The 15,210-nt window shown below is 47.7% G+C and overlaps 1 protein-coding gene across 2 annotated transcripts in view; it reads left to right on the top strand.

Moving 5' to 3' along the window:
- Positions 1-15,210, top strand: part of LOC108932765 (cGMP-dependent protein kinase 1-like) — a 101,191-nt gene that overhangs the window by 33,303 nt on the left and 52,678 nt on the right. For both annotated transcript variants that reach the window (XM_018749336.2, XM_018749335.2), the window contains exon 3: positions 14,080-14,193. In XM_018749336.2, coding sequence (XP_018604852.1) covers positions 14,080-14,193 — 114 coding nt within the window. The remainder of the gene's footprint in view (positions 1-14,079; positions 14,194-15,210) is intronic.

The following is a 15,210-nucleotide window of genomic DNA, read 5'->3' as shown; positions in this document are numbered from 1 at the left end:
CGCATCTGCATCTAAGTCCATCTTTCTGCTGATGTAATGCACTCGTATTTTCTATGAGATGTACGTTGCCTTGGAGAAAAGTGTCTGCTAAATGAATAAATATAATAGTGATATAAGTGTAAGTATGTACACCCATTCCTCATTAATTAATTACTTAGTAATTCTCTATTACTGCTTGTATAATGCTGAGTCGCACTAGTCCAGAGTCTACTACCCAAGCATTGGGGGTAAGACATTGCACATCCTGGATAGAGACATTTGGATAATTTGTCTTACAGGTGCTTACAATTTAAGAAAAAAATTCAGAAGATCATTGCCTATACCTTTCAGTTTGCAAAGCACACAAACTCTATGTCCTTAGAAACTCTGAAGCATTACTGACAAATGTATGAGGCAAGATTATATTCATTTCATCATGAGACTAAGGCTTTATTTATACTGGTGTCAGACAATTCCAATCATTAAAGCTGTTTATATGATTTAAAGTACTGAGTTACCAGTTTATAATTTATTTGTATACAAACTCCAAGAATATTTTTGTTGTATTGCACAGCAGTACAATGACAAAGCCTTCAGTTCAATTATCCACTCCTGCTGTACATTTATTTTTTTAGCTGACACTTTTCTCCAAAAGCTAGTTACATTTATTGAGCTGGGTAATTTGACTGAAACAATTGAGGGTAAGTACCTTCCTCAAGCATACTACAAATGGAGTTAAGACTTGAATCTGTGATCTTTGGGTGTAAAGGGAACAGCTCTAACCACTATGCTATCAGCTGTCCTATAGGGCTGTTGTATCCTTGAGCAAGTTGATTCCACTGAATTCCTCCACTGAGAATTATCCTACCGTATGAATGAGTAAATTAGCTTAGGTAAGTTAAAACTGGTAGTAACTTCAGGGAAAAGCATCAGCTAAATGAATTAATAATAGTATTGCATTAGATTTTTTATGTTATGGTGTTACATTTACACTGTGGTAGGATGCTTGTTAGATCGACTATGTTCGCGAGTAGGTGATGGAAAAGCTCAATACTGTCAACGAAGACAAAACCAGGAATTTACTGTGGTACAGATCACTAGTTACTAGTATACAGACTCAAGCTCAAGTTGCGAAAAATCAAGCCAATCAGGCAAGTGATATAGAACAATCTTGAGAATATACCACCAGTTACCACCAAATCATATACCAGAATATACGACCAAATCATTCTGCTGCATCGGACAGAGATGACAGAGCACCAGAAGAACTATGGGAAGACATCAAGCACATCATGCTTTAACAAATTGAAAGAACCACTTTAGTCTTCCTATGTCTCTGAGCAATATTAAAGGGAAAGGACAAAGAGAAGTTATTGAACTCAGCTGGAGATTTTAGCACACTGCCAGAAAGGACAAATAAAAGTACTATAGCCACATGTGCAAGGAAATAGAGTCCAAAAATATCAGGGGAAGAACCCAGTTGGCTTTCATTAAACTACACGAGTTAAAGAAGAACTTAAAACTTTGAACTGGAATGCTGAAAGACGCTCAAGGATTCATGCTCAACAATGCAGAGGAGATCAAGAACAAGTGGAAGGAATGTACCACGTCATTGCACCATGAAGCCTAAGCGGAGGAACAGGCATTTCCATCTATGCCTTACAAGCAAGAACCACAAGTGATGAGAGAAGAAGTAGAAGCGGCATTAAAAGCCTTATCAAAGAAAAAGACACTTGGCATTGATGGTATTCCCATCAAATTACTGAAGGAGTCAGATGCAGTTGTTTCAGTACTAACAAAGCTCTGTCAAGAAATCTGGAATACAGTGCAGTGGCCAACAGATTGGAAAAGATCTTTATGTGTACCCATATTAAATAAACGTGATCCGACTGACTGTGGCAATTATTACACAATCACCCTGATCCCGCATGCCAGCAAAATATTACTCAGGATCCTTCAGTGGAGACTGCAACCGTACTTGGAGCAAGAATTGCCTGTAAACCAAGCAGGATTCAGGACAGGGCGAGGGACAAGAGGTATGATCGCAAATATGAGATGGATTTTTGAAAAAGCCAAAGAATATCAAAAGGATATCTACATGTGCTTCATCGACTACAGCAAGACATTTGATTGTGTGAATCATCAGGAACTCTGGACTGCGCTATGCAGCATGAGTATACCAGAACACCTGGTTGTTCTCATGCATAACCTTTACAACGAAGAAGCAAGAGTTCGAATGGGACAAGGGGAAATGGAATGGTTCAAAATTGGTAGAGGCATAAGATAAGACTGCATAATCTCTCCGCATCTGTTCAATTTATATGCGGAAAAGATTATCTGGGAAGCAGGGCTATATGAAGAGAAACGGGGCATGAAAATCGGAAGAAGACTCATCAACAATCTTCGCTATGCTGATGATACGGCCATACTAGCGAAAGCGAGGACGATTTGAGACATCTGCTCACCAAGATCAAAGAACATAGCTTGAAAATGGGCTTGCATCTCAACGTGAAGAAGACAAAGTTGTTCACAACTAGCAAACCAGAAAACTTCACACTTGATGGAGAAGAAATAGAGATAGTAGATAAGTTCAGTATACTCGGATCAATAACCAAAAATAAAGTGACAAGCAGCCAGAAAATCTGACGACAAATTGCTCTGGGCAAAACTGCCATGAAGAGCTTGGACAAAATTCTGAAGTGCAGGGATGTGACTCTGTACACAAAAGCCCGACAATTTCAAGGCACGGTCTTCTCAGTCACAGCATACAGTTGTGAAAGCTGGACAGTGAAGAAGATGGACAGGAAGAAAACTGATGCCTTTCCACTACTGTGCTGGCGAAGAATCCTGCGTTTACCTTGGATGACCCAGAAAACAAATGCGTGGGTATTGCAGTAGATCAAACCAAAGATGTCATTGGAAGCTCAGACGACAAGGTCTATACTCTCTTACTTCGGACACATCATGCAGAGAGAACAGTCAATGAAAAAAGACATCATGCTGGGCAAAGGTGAACGTCAGCGTAGAAGAGGGAGGCCAGCAACACGGTGGATCGACACAATCACCACAGCCATGGACTAAGAATTACCTTTCGACCACCAAGCGGGCATAAGTAGAAGAGCGAAGCAGTCTGGTTGGGGTGTAGCGGTTGATCAAGTCTTAGTAAATAGCTAGGAACAGTTCTATTTAGCAGTTCTATCCATATTCTATCTATAACACCAACAACAATTCAATTCAATTTATTTTTATAGAGCGCTGTTCTTATGCAGTGACACAGAGCGCTTTAACACAGGCATAAGGCAAGAAAAACAAATACATCAGATAAAGAAACAAAGAAGACAGTTGACTCATGACTATCATAATATAATGCTTTTATAGAGCTGTAAGTATGCCTACTGGCCACAGAGGAAAGGAACAAAAACTCCTAACTGAAAATCGAGGGAGAAAAAAACCTCTGGGGGTGCAAGGGCCAGTGGCTGCCCACCCCTTCTAGACATTCTGCATTAAGTGACAACTCTAAGCCAGTTTACAAGTAATAATGATATTGTTACTGTATGGTAGCTTGAATCCCCAGCTCAGCATGGTACGTCTCGTCCATCATGGCAGTTGGTCATCATCTTCAGTCAGCATGGGATGCATCTGTGACCACTGGCTGGCCTCCTCAAGTCTTATGTAGTGAGGCAATGTTCATCAAGAAGAAAACACACACACACACACACACACACTTTCTGAACCACTTGTCCCATATGGGGTCACAGGGAACCGGAGCCTACCCAGCAACACAGGGCGTAAGGCCGGAGCGGGAGGGGACACACTCAGGACGGGACACCAGTCCACCACAAGGCACCCCAAGCAGGACTCAAACCCCAGACCCACCAGAGAGCAGGACCCAGTCCAACCCACTGCGCCCCCTACAAGAAGAACAGAGTTAATAATTTGTAACTTAAACAAGTAAATTTAATTTGCATTGGCATACAGGTGGGAAAAACAAACACAGCCAAGTGGAATTAAATTTCGAGGTGGAATGCATGAGTAAACATGGAACAACAGGATACTTGGTTAACAGACACGACCCAGTTGGGTTAAGGGGTGCTTTATTACTGTTATTGAATTTCCATGTACATACACTAGTGGAAGTGGCTTGCACAGCTAAGTGACACAAAAGTGTATGGAGTCAACAGTTCAGGTGTGTGGGTCATCAAGGTTTAAGTGTTGTCTCTGTCTCTCTCTCTATCACCTAATAACTCTGGGGAATGTTACACAATCACTTATAATAACTTTTTTGTTAACCAACATGAATTGTCCTGCTCCTCCTTCTTGCGCCTGGTCAGATTGTGCGTCACATACATTAAAAAGTGGTTGTGGTTGGTTTAATGGTTAATCATTAAAGTAGTCTTCCCATGCTTTCTTGGGAAGTTTATGTACATAGTCTGTACATAGTTTCTGCACATTTATCGTATTCTTTAATTTTCTTAATTGTCCCCATGTATTTATGCCATGTTCACTGTTGTGTTGCTTTGAACTGATAGCCGAGAGTGACCGTACAACATAAAACATGCTGTTTTAAAGTTAACAAGCTTATTCTGTGAAAAAAGGGTATATATTTTCATAAACTGTTGTATTTGCCATCTTTTCTCTGCAAGAAACAGGTAAGCAACATTGGCTCATTTGGTAACTTGGCAACAAATGAACAACAAACATTGGGTCACCATCTAGCAAATGGGGGGCATTGTCAGGAGACATCGTTAGATGCAAAACAATTTGTCTCCACCAATCACAGCCATCAATTAATGTAAACCTAAGAACACCAGATTCAATACTATTATTATCAATTAATAATTTTGCTTTATTTTTCCGAAGGGGGTGCGGTAGCGCAGTGGGTTGGTCTGGGGTTCGAGTCCCGCTTGGGGTGCCTTGCGACGGACTGGCGTCCCGTCCTGGGTGTGTCCCCTCCCCCTCCAGCCTTACGCTCTGTGTTGCCGGGTAGGCTCCGGTTCCCCACGATCCCGTATGGGACAAGCGGTTCAGAAAATGTGTGTGTGTGTGTGTGCGTGCGTGCGTGCGCGCGCTTTATTCTTCCTATGTTATGTTAAGATACAATTATTTACCCATTTACAAAGTAACAGTTTTTGTTGGAACAATTCAGGGTAAGTACCTTGCTCAGAGATATTACAACAGGGATCAAACATTTGTTACATTTACATTTGTTTTTCCAATGCTTGTCTCGGAAACCACACACTACTTAGCAACTTACAGTGTCTCAACTATTTATACAGCTGGATCATTTTACTGGACCAAATTAGAGTTTGTGCACTAGACCCTCAACGATGAACATAATTTGGACTGGAAGTCTGTAACTCAGTTTGTCTTTAAGTCCCACCACTATAGCATAATCAATAAAAGCTTAATAATAAGTCATTCCTCCTTTTATTCACAGCAGTAATTAAAAATTTTTAGTAATACAACATAACCTACACAGGGTTACTGTGTTCAAGAGTGTATCCTGGAAAATGCGTAACTTGTCCAGCTTCTCACCTAGTCAATGGACAGCTGAAGGAATTAACCTTTGGAATTAACCTCTCATATTTAAAAGAAACAGCTGTCTGAGACGTTATCTGTTTGCAGTCACTAGTGTATAACCTTTGGTGATTTCCTTGGAAATATGACCAAAATCATGAATAAAATTACAAAGCTGTCAGGCTGTTGTAAAGTGCTTTAGACAGTATTTTAATGAATAACGTACAGAAAAAGGATACAGGTGAAAGCTGTTTAGGAAAAAATACAAATCATTTGTATATGGTAGCATTAAATTAACTTGAAGGTGCTGGATTCATTCACCTTTGCTGTGTTCAGCAAGGATATATTGTGTTCTAGTTATTGATTCCCCTCCGCGAACCGCCACCTTAATGAGGTGGAGGGGTTTGAGTGCCTGAATGATCTCAGGAGCTATGTTGCCTGGGGCTATATGCCCCTGGTAGGGTCTCCCAAGGCAAACAGGTCCTGGGTGACAGACAAGACAAAGCGCGGTTCAAAATCCCCTTATGACTATTAACTTAAGGATCTCGTTCACCCCGCCCGGTATGGGGTCACTGGGGCCCAACCCTGGAGCCAGGCCTTGGGGGGGGGGGGGGCGCATGCGAGCACCTGGTGGCCTGGTCTATGCCCACGGGGCCTGGCTGGGCTCAGCCTAAAGCCATGACGTGGAGCCGCTCTTCGGTGGGCTCACCACCTGTCGGAGGGGACATAAGGGGCCGGTGCATTGTGATTTGGGCGGTGGTCGGGGCAGAGTGCCCGGCCGACCCAAACCTCGGACTCCAACTCTGGCTTTTGGGACTTGGAATGTCACCTCACTGCCGGGGAAGGAGCCTGAGCTAGCGGAGGAGGTTGAGAGATACCGTCTAGATAGATATAGTCGGGCTCACTTCCACTCACAGCTTGGGTTCCGGAACCACTCTTCTCGACCAAGGGTGGACTCTCCAGTATTCTGGCGTTGCCCAGGGAGAGAGGCGGCGGGCGGGTGTGGGCTTATTAATAGCCTCCCAGTTCAGCCGCCATGTGTTGGAGTTTACCCCGGTGAACGAGAGGGTCGTCTCCCTGCGCCTTCGGGTCAGGGAACGGTCTCTCACTGTTGTTTGTGCTTATGCACCTAGCGGCAGTGTAGAGTACCCGGCCTTTTTAGAATCCCTGGGGGGCGTGCTGGAAAGCGCTCCCACTGGGGACTCTGTCGTTCTACTGGGGGACTTTAACACCCACATGGGCAGCAACAGTGACACCTGGAGGGGCATGATTGGGAGGAACGGCCTCCCTGATCTGAACCCAAGTGGTGAGTTGTTACTGGATTTCTGTGCTAGTCACAGTTTGTCCATAATGAACACCATGTTCATGCATAAGGGTGTCCATCAGTGCACTTGGCACCAGGACACCCTAGGTCAGAGGTCAATGATCAACTTTGTAGTCGTTTCTTTTGATCTTCGGCCATATGTCTTGGACACTCGGGTGAAGAGAGGGGCTGAGCTGTCAACTGATCACCACCTGGTGGTGAGTTGGATTTGATGGCAGGGGAAACAGCTGGACAGACCTGGCAGGCCCAAACGCATAGTGAGGGTCTGTTGGGAACGTTTGGTGGAGGCCCCTGTCAGAGAGGTCTTCAACTCCTACCTCCGACAGAGCTTCAACCAGGTCCCTAGAGAGACTGGGGACATTGAGTCCGAATGGACTATGTTCCACACTTCCATTGTCGGCGGTTCGGAGCTGCGGCCATAAAGTCTCCGGCGCCTGTCGCGGCGGCAATCCCCAAACACGGTGGTGGACACCGGAGGTAAGGGATGCCATCAAGCTGAAGAAGGAGTTCTACCGGGCCTGGCTGGCTCATGGGACTCCTGAAGCAGCTGCCGGGTACCGGCGGCCCAGATGGAACGCGGCTCTGGCAGTCGCCATGGCAAAAACTCAGGCCTGGGAGGAAGACTTTCGGTTGGCCTCAAAGAGATTCTGGCAAACCGTCCGGCGACTCAGAAGAGGGAAGCAGTGTTCCGCCAACACTGTTTACAGTGGAAATGGTGAGCTGCTGACCTCAACTGAGGATGTCCTCGGGCGGTGGAAGGAGTACTTTGAGGATCTCCTCAATCCCTCCGACACGCCTTCCGTAGAGAAAGCTGAGACCGGGGACTCAGAGGGAGACTCGTCTATTACCCTGGCTGAAGTTGCTGAGGTAGTCAAAATACTCCTTGGTGGCAAGGCTCCAGGGGTGGATGAGATCCGCCCCGAGTTTCTCAAGCCTCTGGATGTTGTGGGGCTGTCTTGGCTGACACGCCTCTGCAGTATTGCGTGGAGTTCGGGGACGGTGCCTCTGGACTGGCAGACCGGGGTGGTGATCCCTCTTTTTAAGAAGGGGAACCAGAGATTGTGTTCCAACTATAGGGGGATCATACTCCTTAGCCTCCATGGGAAAGTCTATGCCGGGGTACTGGAGAGGAGAATCCGACCGATAGTCGAACCTCGGATCCAGGAGGAGCAATGCGGTTTTCGCCTTCTCCGTGGAACACTGGACCAGCTCTATACCCTCACTAGGGTGTTGGAAGGTTCATGGGAGTTTGCCCAACCAGTCCATATGTGTTTTGTGGACCTGGAGAAGGCATTCGACCGTGTCCCTCGTGGCATCCTGTGGGGGGTACTTCGGGATTATGGGGTTCAGGGCACGTTGCTACGGACTGTTCGTTCCCTGTATGACCGGAGCGGGAGCTTGGTTCGCATTGCCGGCAGTAAGTCAGACCTGTTCCTGGTGCATGTTGGACTCCGCCAGGGCTGCCCTTTGTCACCGATTCTGTTCATTATCTTCATAGACAGAATTTCTAGGCGCAGCCAGGGAACGGAGGGTGTCTGTTTTGGTGGCCGCGGGATCTCGTCTCTGTTGGCTTCATCGAATCAAGACTTACAGCGTGCACTGGAGAGGGTTGCAGCCGAGTGCGAAGCGGCGGGGATGAGAATCAGCACCTCCAAAACTGAGGCCATGCATCTCAGTCGGAAAAAGGTGGATTGCCTCCTCCGGGTCAGGGGGGAGTTGCTCCCTCAAGTGGAGGAGTTTAAGTATCTCGGGGTCTTGTTCATGAGTGAGGGAAAAATGGAGCGGCAGGTTGACAGACGGATCGGTGCGGCGTCCGCAGTAATGCGGTCATTGTACCGGTCTGTTGTGGTGAAGAAGGAGCTGAGTCGTAAGGCAAAGCTCTCAATTTACTGGTCGATCTACGTTCCTACCCTCACCTATGGTCATGAACTCTGGATCATGACCGAAAGAATGAGATCGCGGATACAAGCGGCAGAAATGAGTTTCCTCCGCAGAGTGGCTGGGCGCACCCTTAGGGATAGGGTGAGGAGCTCAGTCACCCGGGAGGAGCTCGGAGTAGAGCCGCTGCTCCTCCGCATCGAGAGGAGCCAGTTGAGGTGGCTCGGGCATCTGTTCCGGATGCCTCCTGGACGCCTCCCTGGGGAGGTGTTCCGGGCATGTCCCACTGGGAGGATGCCTCGGGGCAGACCCAGGACACGTTGGAGAGACTATGTCTCCCGGCTGGCCTGGGAACGCCTTGGGGTTCCCCCAGAGGAGCTGGAGGAGGTGTGCGGGGAGAGGGAAGTCTGGGGGGCTCTGCTTGGACTACTGTCCCTGCGACCCGGTCCCGGATAAGCGGAGGAAGATGGATGGATGGATAGTTACTGATTACATTGTTGTGTTGCAATGTTTAACTATGATTTAGTTCTATTTTATGTCGGATGTTGAAAGTGAACCTCCGTGAACCGCCACCTTATCGTGGTGGAGGGGTTTGAGTGCCTGAATGAGTCCAGGAGCTATGTTGTCTGGGGCTACATGCCCCTGGTAGGGTCTCCCATGGCAGACAGGTCCTGGATGACAGACGAGACAAAGCACGGTTCAAAAACCCCTTATGAAGAAAAAATCAAGGCTTTTGTTTACCCCGCCCGGTATGGGGTCACCGGGGCCCCACCCTGGAGCCAGGCCTGGGGGGGGGGCTCGCATGCGAGCGCCTGGTGGCCAGGTCTATGCCCACGGGGCCTGGCCGGGCTCAGCCCGAAGCCATGACGTGGAGCCGCTCTTCGGTGGGCTCACCACCTGCCGGAGAAACCGTAAGGGGCCGGTGCATTGTGATTTGGGCGGTGGTCGGGGCCGAGTGCCCGGCCGACCCAAACCTCGGTGCGCCAACTCTGGTTTTTGGGACTTGGAATGTCACCTCACTGGCGGGGAAGGAGCCTGAGCTGGTGCGGGAAGTTGAGAGATACCGTCTAGATATAGTCGGGCTCACTTCCACCCACAGCTTGGGTTCTGGAACCACTCTACTCGATCGAGGGTGGACTCTCCACTATTCTGGCGTTGCCCAAGGTGAGAGGCGGCGGGCTGGTGTGGGCTTATTAATAGCCCCCCAGTTCAGCCGCCATGTGTTGGAGTCTATCCCGGTGAATGAGAGGGTCATCTCCCTACGCCTTCGGGTCAGGGAACGGTCTCTCACTGTCGTTTGTGCTTATGCGCCTAGCGGCAGTGTAGAGTACCCGGCCTTTTTAGAGTCCCTGGGGGGCGTGCTGGAAAGCGCTCCCACTGGGGACTCTGTCGTTCTACTGGGGGACTTTAACGCCCACGTGGGCAGCGACAGTGATACCTGGAGGGACGTGATTGGGAGGAACGGCCTCCCTGATCTGAACCCGAGCGGTGAGTTGTTATTGGATTTCTGTGCTAGTCGCGGTTTATCCATAACGAACACCATGTTCATGCATAAGGGTGTCCACCAGTGCACTTGGCACCAGGACACCCTAGGTCGGAGGTCGATGATCGACTTTGTAGTCGTTTCTTCTGACCTTCGGCCATATGTCTTGGACACTCGGGTGAAGAGAGGGGCTGAGCTGTCAACTGATCACCACACCTGGTGGTGAGTTGGATTCGATGGCGGGGGAAAAAGCTGGACAGACCTGGCAGGCCCAAACGCATAGTGAGGGTCTGTTGGGAACGTTTGGCGGAGGCCCCTGTCAGAGAGGTCTTCAACTCCCACCTCCGACAGAGCTTCAACCAGGTCCCGAGGGAGGTGGGGGACATTGAGTCCGAATGGACTATGTTCCGCTCCTCCATTGTCGGTGCGGCGGTTCGGAGCTGCGGCCATAAGGTCTCCGGTGCCTGTCGCGGCGGCAATCCCCGAACACGGTGGTGGACACCGGAAGTAAGGGATGCCGTCAAGCTGAAGAAGGAGTTCTATCGGGCCTGGCTGGCTCATGGGACTCCTGAAGCAGCTGACAGGTACCGACGGGCCAAACGGAGCGCGGCTCTGGCAGTCGCCGGGGCAAAAACTCGGGCTTGGGAGGAGTTCGGTGAGGCCATGGAGGAAGACTTTCGGTCGGCCTCAAAGAGATTCTGGCAAACCGTCCGGCGACTCAGAGGGGGGAAGCGGTGTTCCACGAACACTGTTTACAGTGGAAGTGGTGCGCTGCTGACCTCAGCTGAGGATGTTCTCGGGCGGTGGAAGGAGTACTTTGAGGATCTCCTCAATCCCTCCGACACGCCTTCCGTAGAGGAAGCTGAGGCTGGGGACTCGGAGGGGGACTCGTCCATTACCCTGGCTGAAGTTGCTGAGGTAGTCAAAAAACTCCTCGGTGGCAAGGCTCCGGGGGTGGATGAGATCCGCCCCGAGTTTCTCAAGTCTCTGGATGTTGTGGGGCTGTCTTGGCTGACACGCCTCTGCAGCATCGCGTGGAGTTCGGGAACGGTGCCTCTGGACTGGCAGACCGGGGTGGTGGTCCCTCTTTTTAAGAAGGGGGACCGGAGATTGTGTTCCAACTACAGGGGGATCACACTCCTTAGCCTCCCTGGGAAAGTCTATGCCAGGGTACTGGAGAGGAGAATCCGACCGATAGTCGAACCTCGGATTCAGGAGGAGCAATGCGGTTTTCGCCCTGGCCGTGGAACACTGGACCAGCTCTATACCCTCACTAGGGTGCTGGAGGGTTCGTGGGAGTTTGCCCAACCAGTCCATATGTGTTTTGTGGACCTGGAGAAGGCATTCGACCGTGTCCCTCGTGGCATCCTGTGGGGGGTACTTCGGGATTATGGGGTTCGGGGCTCGTTGCTACGGGCTGTTCGTTCCTTGTATGACCGGAGCAGGAGCTTGGTTCGCATTGCCGGCAGTAAGTCAGACCTGTTCCCGGTGCATGTTGGACTCCGCCAGGGCTGCCCTTTGTCACCGATTCTGTTCATTATCTTTATGGACAGAATTTCTAGGCGCAGTCAGGGAACGGAGGGTGTCTGTTTTGGTGGCCGCGAGATCTCGTCTCTGCTTTTTGCGGACGATGTGGTCCTGTTGGCTTCATCAAGTCAAGACTTGCAGCGTGCACTGGGGAGGTTTGCAGCCGAGTGCGAAGCGGCGGGGATGAGAATCAGCACCTCCAAATCCGAGGCCATGGTTCTCAGTCGGAAAAAGGTGGATGGCCTCCTCCGGGTTAGGGGGGAGTTGCTCCCTCAAGTGGAGGAGTTTAAGTATCTCGGGGTCTTGTTCACGAGTGAGGGAAAAATGGAGCGGCAGGTTGACAGGCGGATCGGTGCGGCGTCCGCAGTAATGCGGTCATTGTACCGGTCTGTTGTGGTGAAGAGGGAGCTGAGTCGTAAGGCGAAGCTCTCAATTTACCGGTCGATCTACGTTCCTACCCTCACCTATGGTCATGAACTCTGGATCATGACCGAAAGAATGAGATCGCGGATACAAGCGGCAGAAATGAGTTTCCTCCGCAGAGTGGCTGGGCGCACCCTTAGGGATAGGGTGAGGAGCTCAGTCACCCGGGAGGAGCTCGGAGTAGAGCCGCTGCTCCTCCGCATCGAGAGGAGCCAGTTGAGGTGGCTCGGGCATCTGTTCCGGATGCCTCCTGGACGCCTCCCTGGGGAGGTGCTCCGGGCTTGTCCCACTGGGAGGAGGCCTCGGGGCAGACCCAGGACACGTTGGAGAGACTATGTCTCCCGGCTGGCCTGGGAACGCCTTGGGGTTCCCCCAGAGGAACTGGAGGAGGTGTGCGGGGAGAGGGAAGTCTGGAGTACTCTGCTCAGACTGCTGCCCCCGCGACCCGGCCCCGGATAAAAGCGGAGGAAGATGGATGGATGGATGGATGGATGTTGAAAGTGGGTGTTTCTGATTTCTGATGCCATTTATAGTATGGTCATCAAGCCATCAATAATTCTAATGATTTTTATTGTCCACATTAATTGTCCTGAGTAATTTTTCAGGTCATCTTAGATTTTTAGTAGCAAGTTTTATTTATAGAAATTTTTGGGCTGTAGTATATTGTATCCTTTGAAAACAAAGATGCAGATGTATTTTTTGAAATGGGTGTTTTGCATGCAGAGTATGAAATTCATGTTAACTTCTCACACTCAATAAACTGAGCAAGGCTTGGTTTTTGCAAAGGTGTTGTTATGACTCGTAAGGTTTGTTTTCTGGTTGCGAAGATCATCTTATGTACAGTGCTGCTTGAAAGTATGTAAACCCTATAAGGGTGATTACACACACACTGACTGCAACTGCTTATCCCAAGTGTGGTCGCAGCAAGCTGGAGTCTAACCCGGCAATATAGGGTGTAAGGCTGGAGATGGAGGGGACACACCCAGGACAGGACGACAGTCTGTTGCAAAACACCCCAAGCAGGACTCAAACTCCAAACCCAACAGAGAGCAGGCACAGGCCAAACCTGCTGTTCCACCACCCCTAGGGGTGATTATTGTTGTTTAAAATATAAGAAACTTATAAAATCTAATCAGTCTATTCTGTGTTTTATGCACCTACTCGTGTGATGAACATTGGTGCATAAAGTGGAAAGAAACTAAGTTTACTTAAGAATCACGTCTGCAAGTATGTCTCTGTTTCTCCTAATGTAATGCACAAATTGTATTTCTCTGAGATGTACGTCGCTTTGGAGAAAAGCGTCTGCTAAATAAATAAATGTAAATGTAATGTAAATCCTAAAATAAACATAAATGAATAAATTATGATTTACATGCGTGATTCTATATACCTGTTTGCATTGGTTAAACCAATCTGGGGTTCATTTATTTTTGCACATGCACCACTACCGTTTTTCTGCTAGAGGCATGATTTCTTGTAAACCAACATATGAAATAGGTAATCATGCAGCTATTATGTCAGATCAGTCTGTTTAAAGATTTCAATTTACTGGAATTTATTGTTACTGAAGGTCTGAGCCAAATAATAAAAGGTAAAGATTACACTCACAGGCCATAATTTTATAAAGCATGGCTATTTTCTCTTCATCTAAAACAAATATTTTTAACCTTTTTACACTCCTATCTCACTTGAAAGTGAACTTAAATGTTTACACCTCCTGTCCTTCCTGAAATTAATGAATTAATTGCAATGTTTTCTAGGAGGTAACCCAACCATCCCCAGTATACCATTTACATCTCCCCCTTAACCTTAACCATAGGTTAAGAACCCTCAGTTTAAAATATTAAAATTTGTTGAAGGTCTTCAATTCATGCATTAAGACTTCACTGCCTTGTTTCAAGAATTTAAAAGATATTCTACTCATGTTTTTTTTTCTTTTTTTTTTCAGATGGGAAGGTTGAAGTGACAAAGGAAAACATAAAGCTGTGCACAATGGGACCAGGGAAGCTGTTTGGGGAACTGGCCATCCTCTACAACTGCACCAGGACTGCCACAGTGAAGAGTGAGTCTCAGCACATTTACTGTTAAAAGAAACCAGCACAGTAGTCACTGTGTTTGCAAACAGCAGGTGTTAGATAAGTGCACATATAAAAGTATGAAGTTTTAAGTATGCACTATTTTTTTTTATTTCTGTAGTCTTCAGAAAACATAGTGAAACATTTTCAAAATATATTTTATGATCGCAGATGATTCAGCAGGTGTTGCAGGAAATCAACTGGCTTAGTTGACACAACTATAATATTTTTGAGACTCTTGTTGGTCTTCCCCTTCATTTTTATTTGACAAAAACATAATTTGATCGGTAGCTGAGAGTTTACTGGGAGACACTGCACACATGGCAGAGCCCAGTAGATGGATTCCTCCCCTCAGTAATAAGACTTCATTTGACTTAATCTAGAGCAGGGGTGTAAGGATTCAGTCCTTGATGTCCACTGGCTGTGATGAGTTTTATTAAATCACACTACTCCATGTTGTGATATGACTTATTTAGGCAATAAGTAATCTCACCTGGGCTTTGGCCTGTGCACGCTCTCTGGCGGGTCTGAGGTTCAAGTCCTGCTTGGGTTGCCTTGTGGCAGACTAGCATCCCGTCCTGGGTGTGTCCCCTCCCCTTCCAGCCTTGGGCCCTGTGTTATCGGGTTAGGCTCCGGTTTGCCGCAACCCTGCTCAGAAAAGTGGTTTCAGACAGCGTGTGTATGTAATCTCACCTGCTGCTAAATGAAAGGTAAAACTAAATCCTTCAGCGCTGTTGACCTGGAGGGCCGAAACATCCCCGTTCTTTTGATTGAAATTCTAGTACAAATATATATGTGTATATATATATATATTTAGTATACTAGTACTCTGATTTATGTACAAAACACGTGCCATTTGCTCCTTTATCTTAAAGAATTCTTGTCCAAGAGGAAAATTAAATATTCTTGAGGAAGTTTGGCACTTTGTTGATTTAATCATTTTAAGCTCATAACAGTGACATGGGTTGCTAACTTTATTTTTTTGCAAACTTATCCCTGATACA

This window comes from Scleropages formosus, chromosome 4 (genome assembly GCF_900964775.1).
Source record: "Scleropages formosus chromosome 4, fSclFor1.1, whole genome shotgun sequence".
Classification (NCBI taxonomy): domain Eukaryota; kingdom Metazoa; phylum Chordata; class Actinopteri; order Osteoglossiformes; family Osteoglossidae; genus Scleropages; species Scleropages formosus.
Note: the sequence above shows the minus strand (reverse complement) of the source record. Positions and strands in the feature narration are given on the sequence as shown.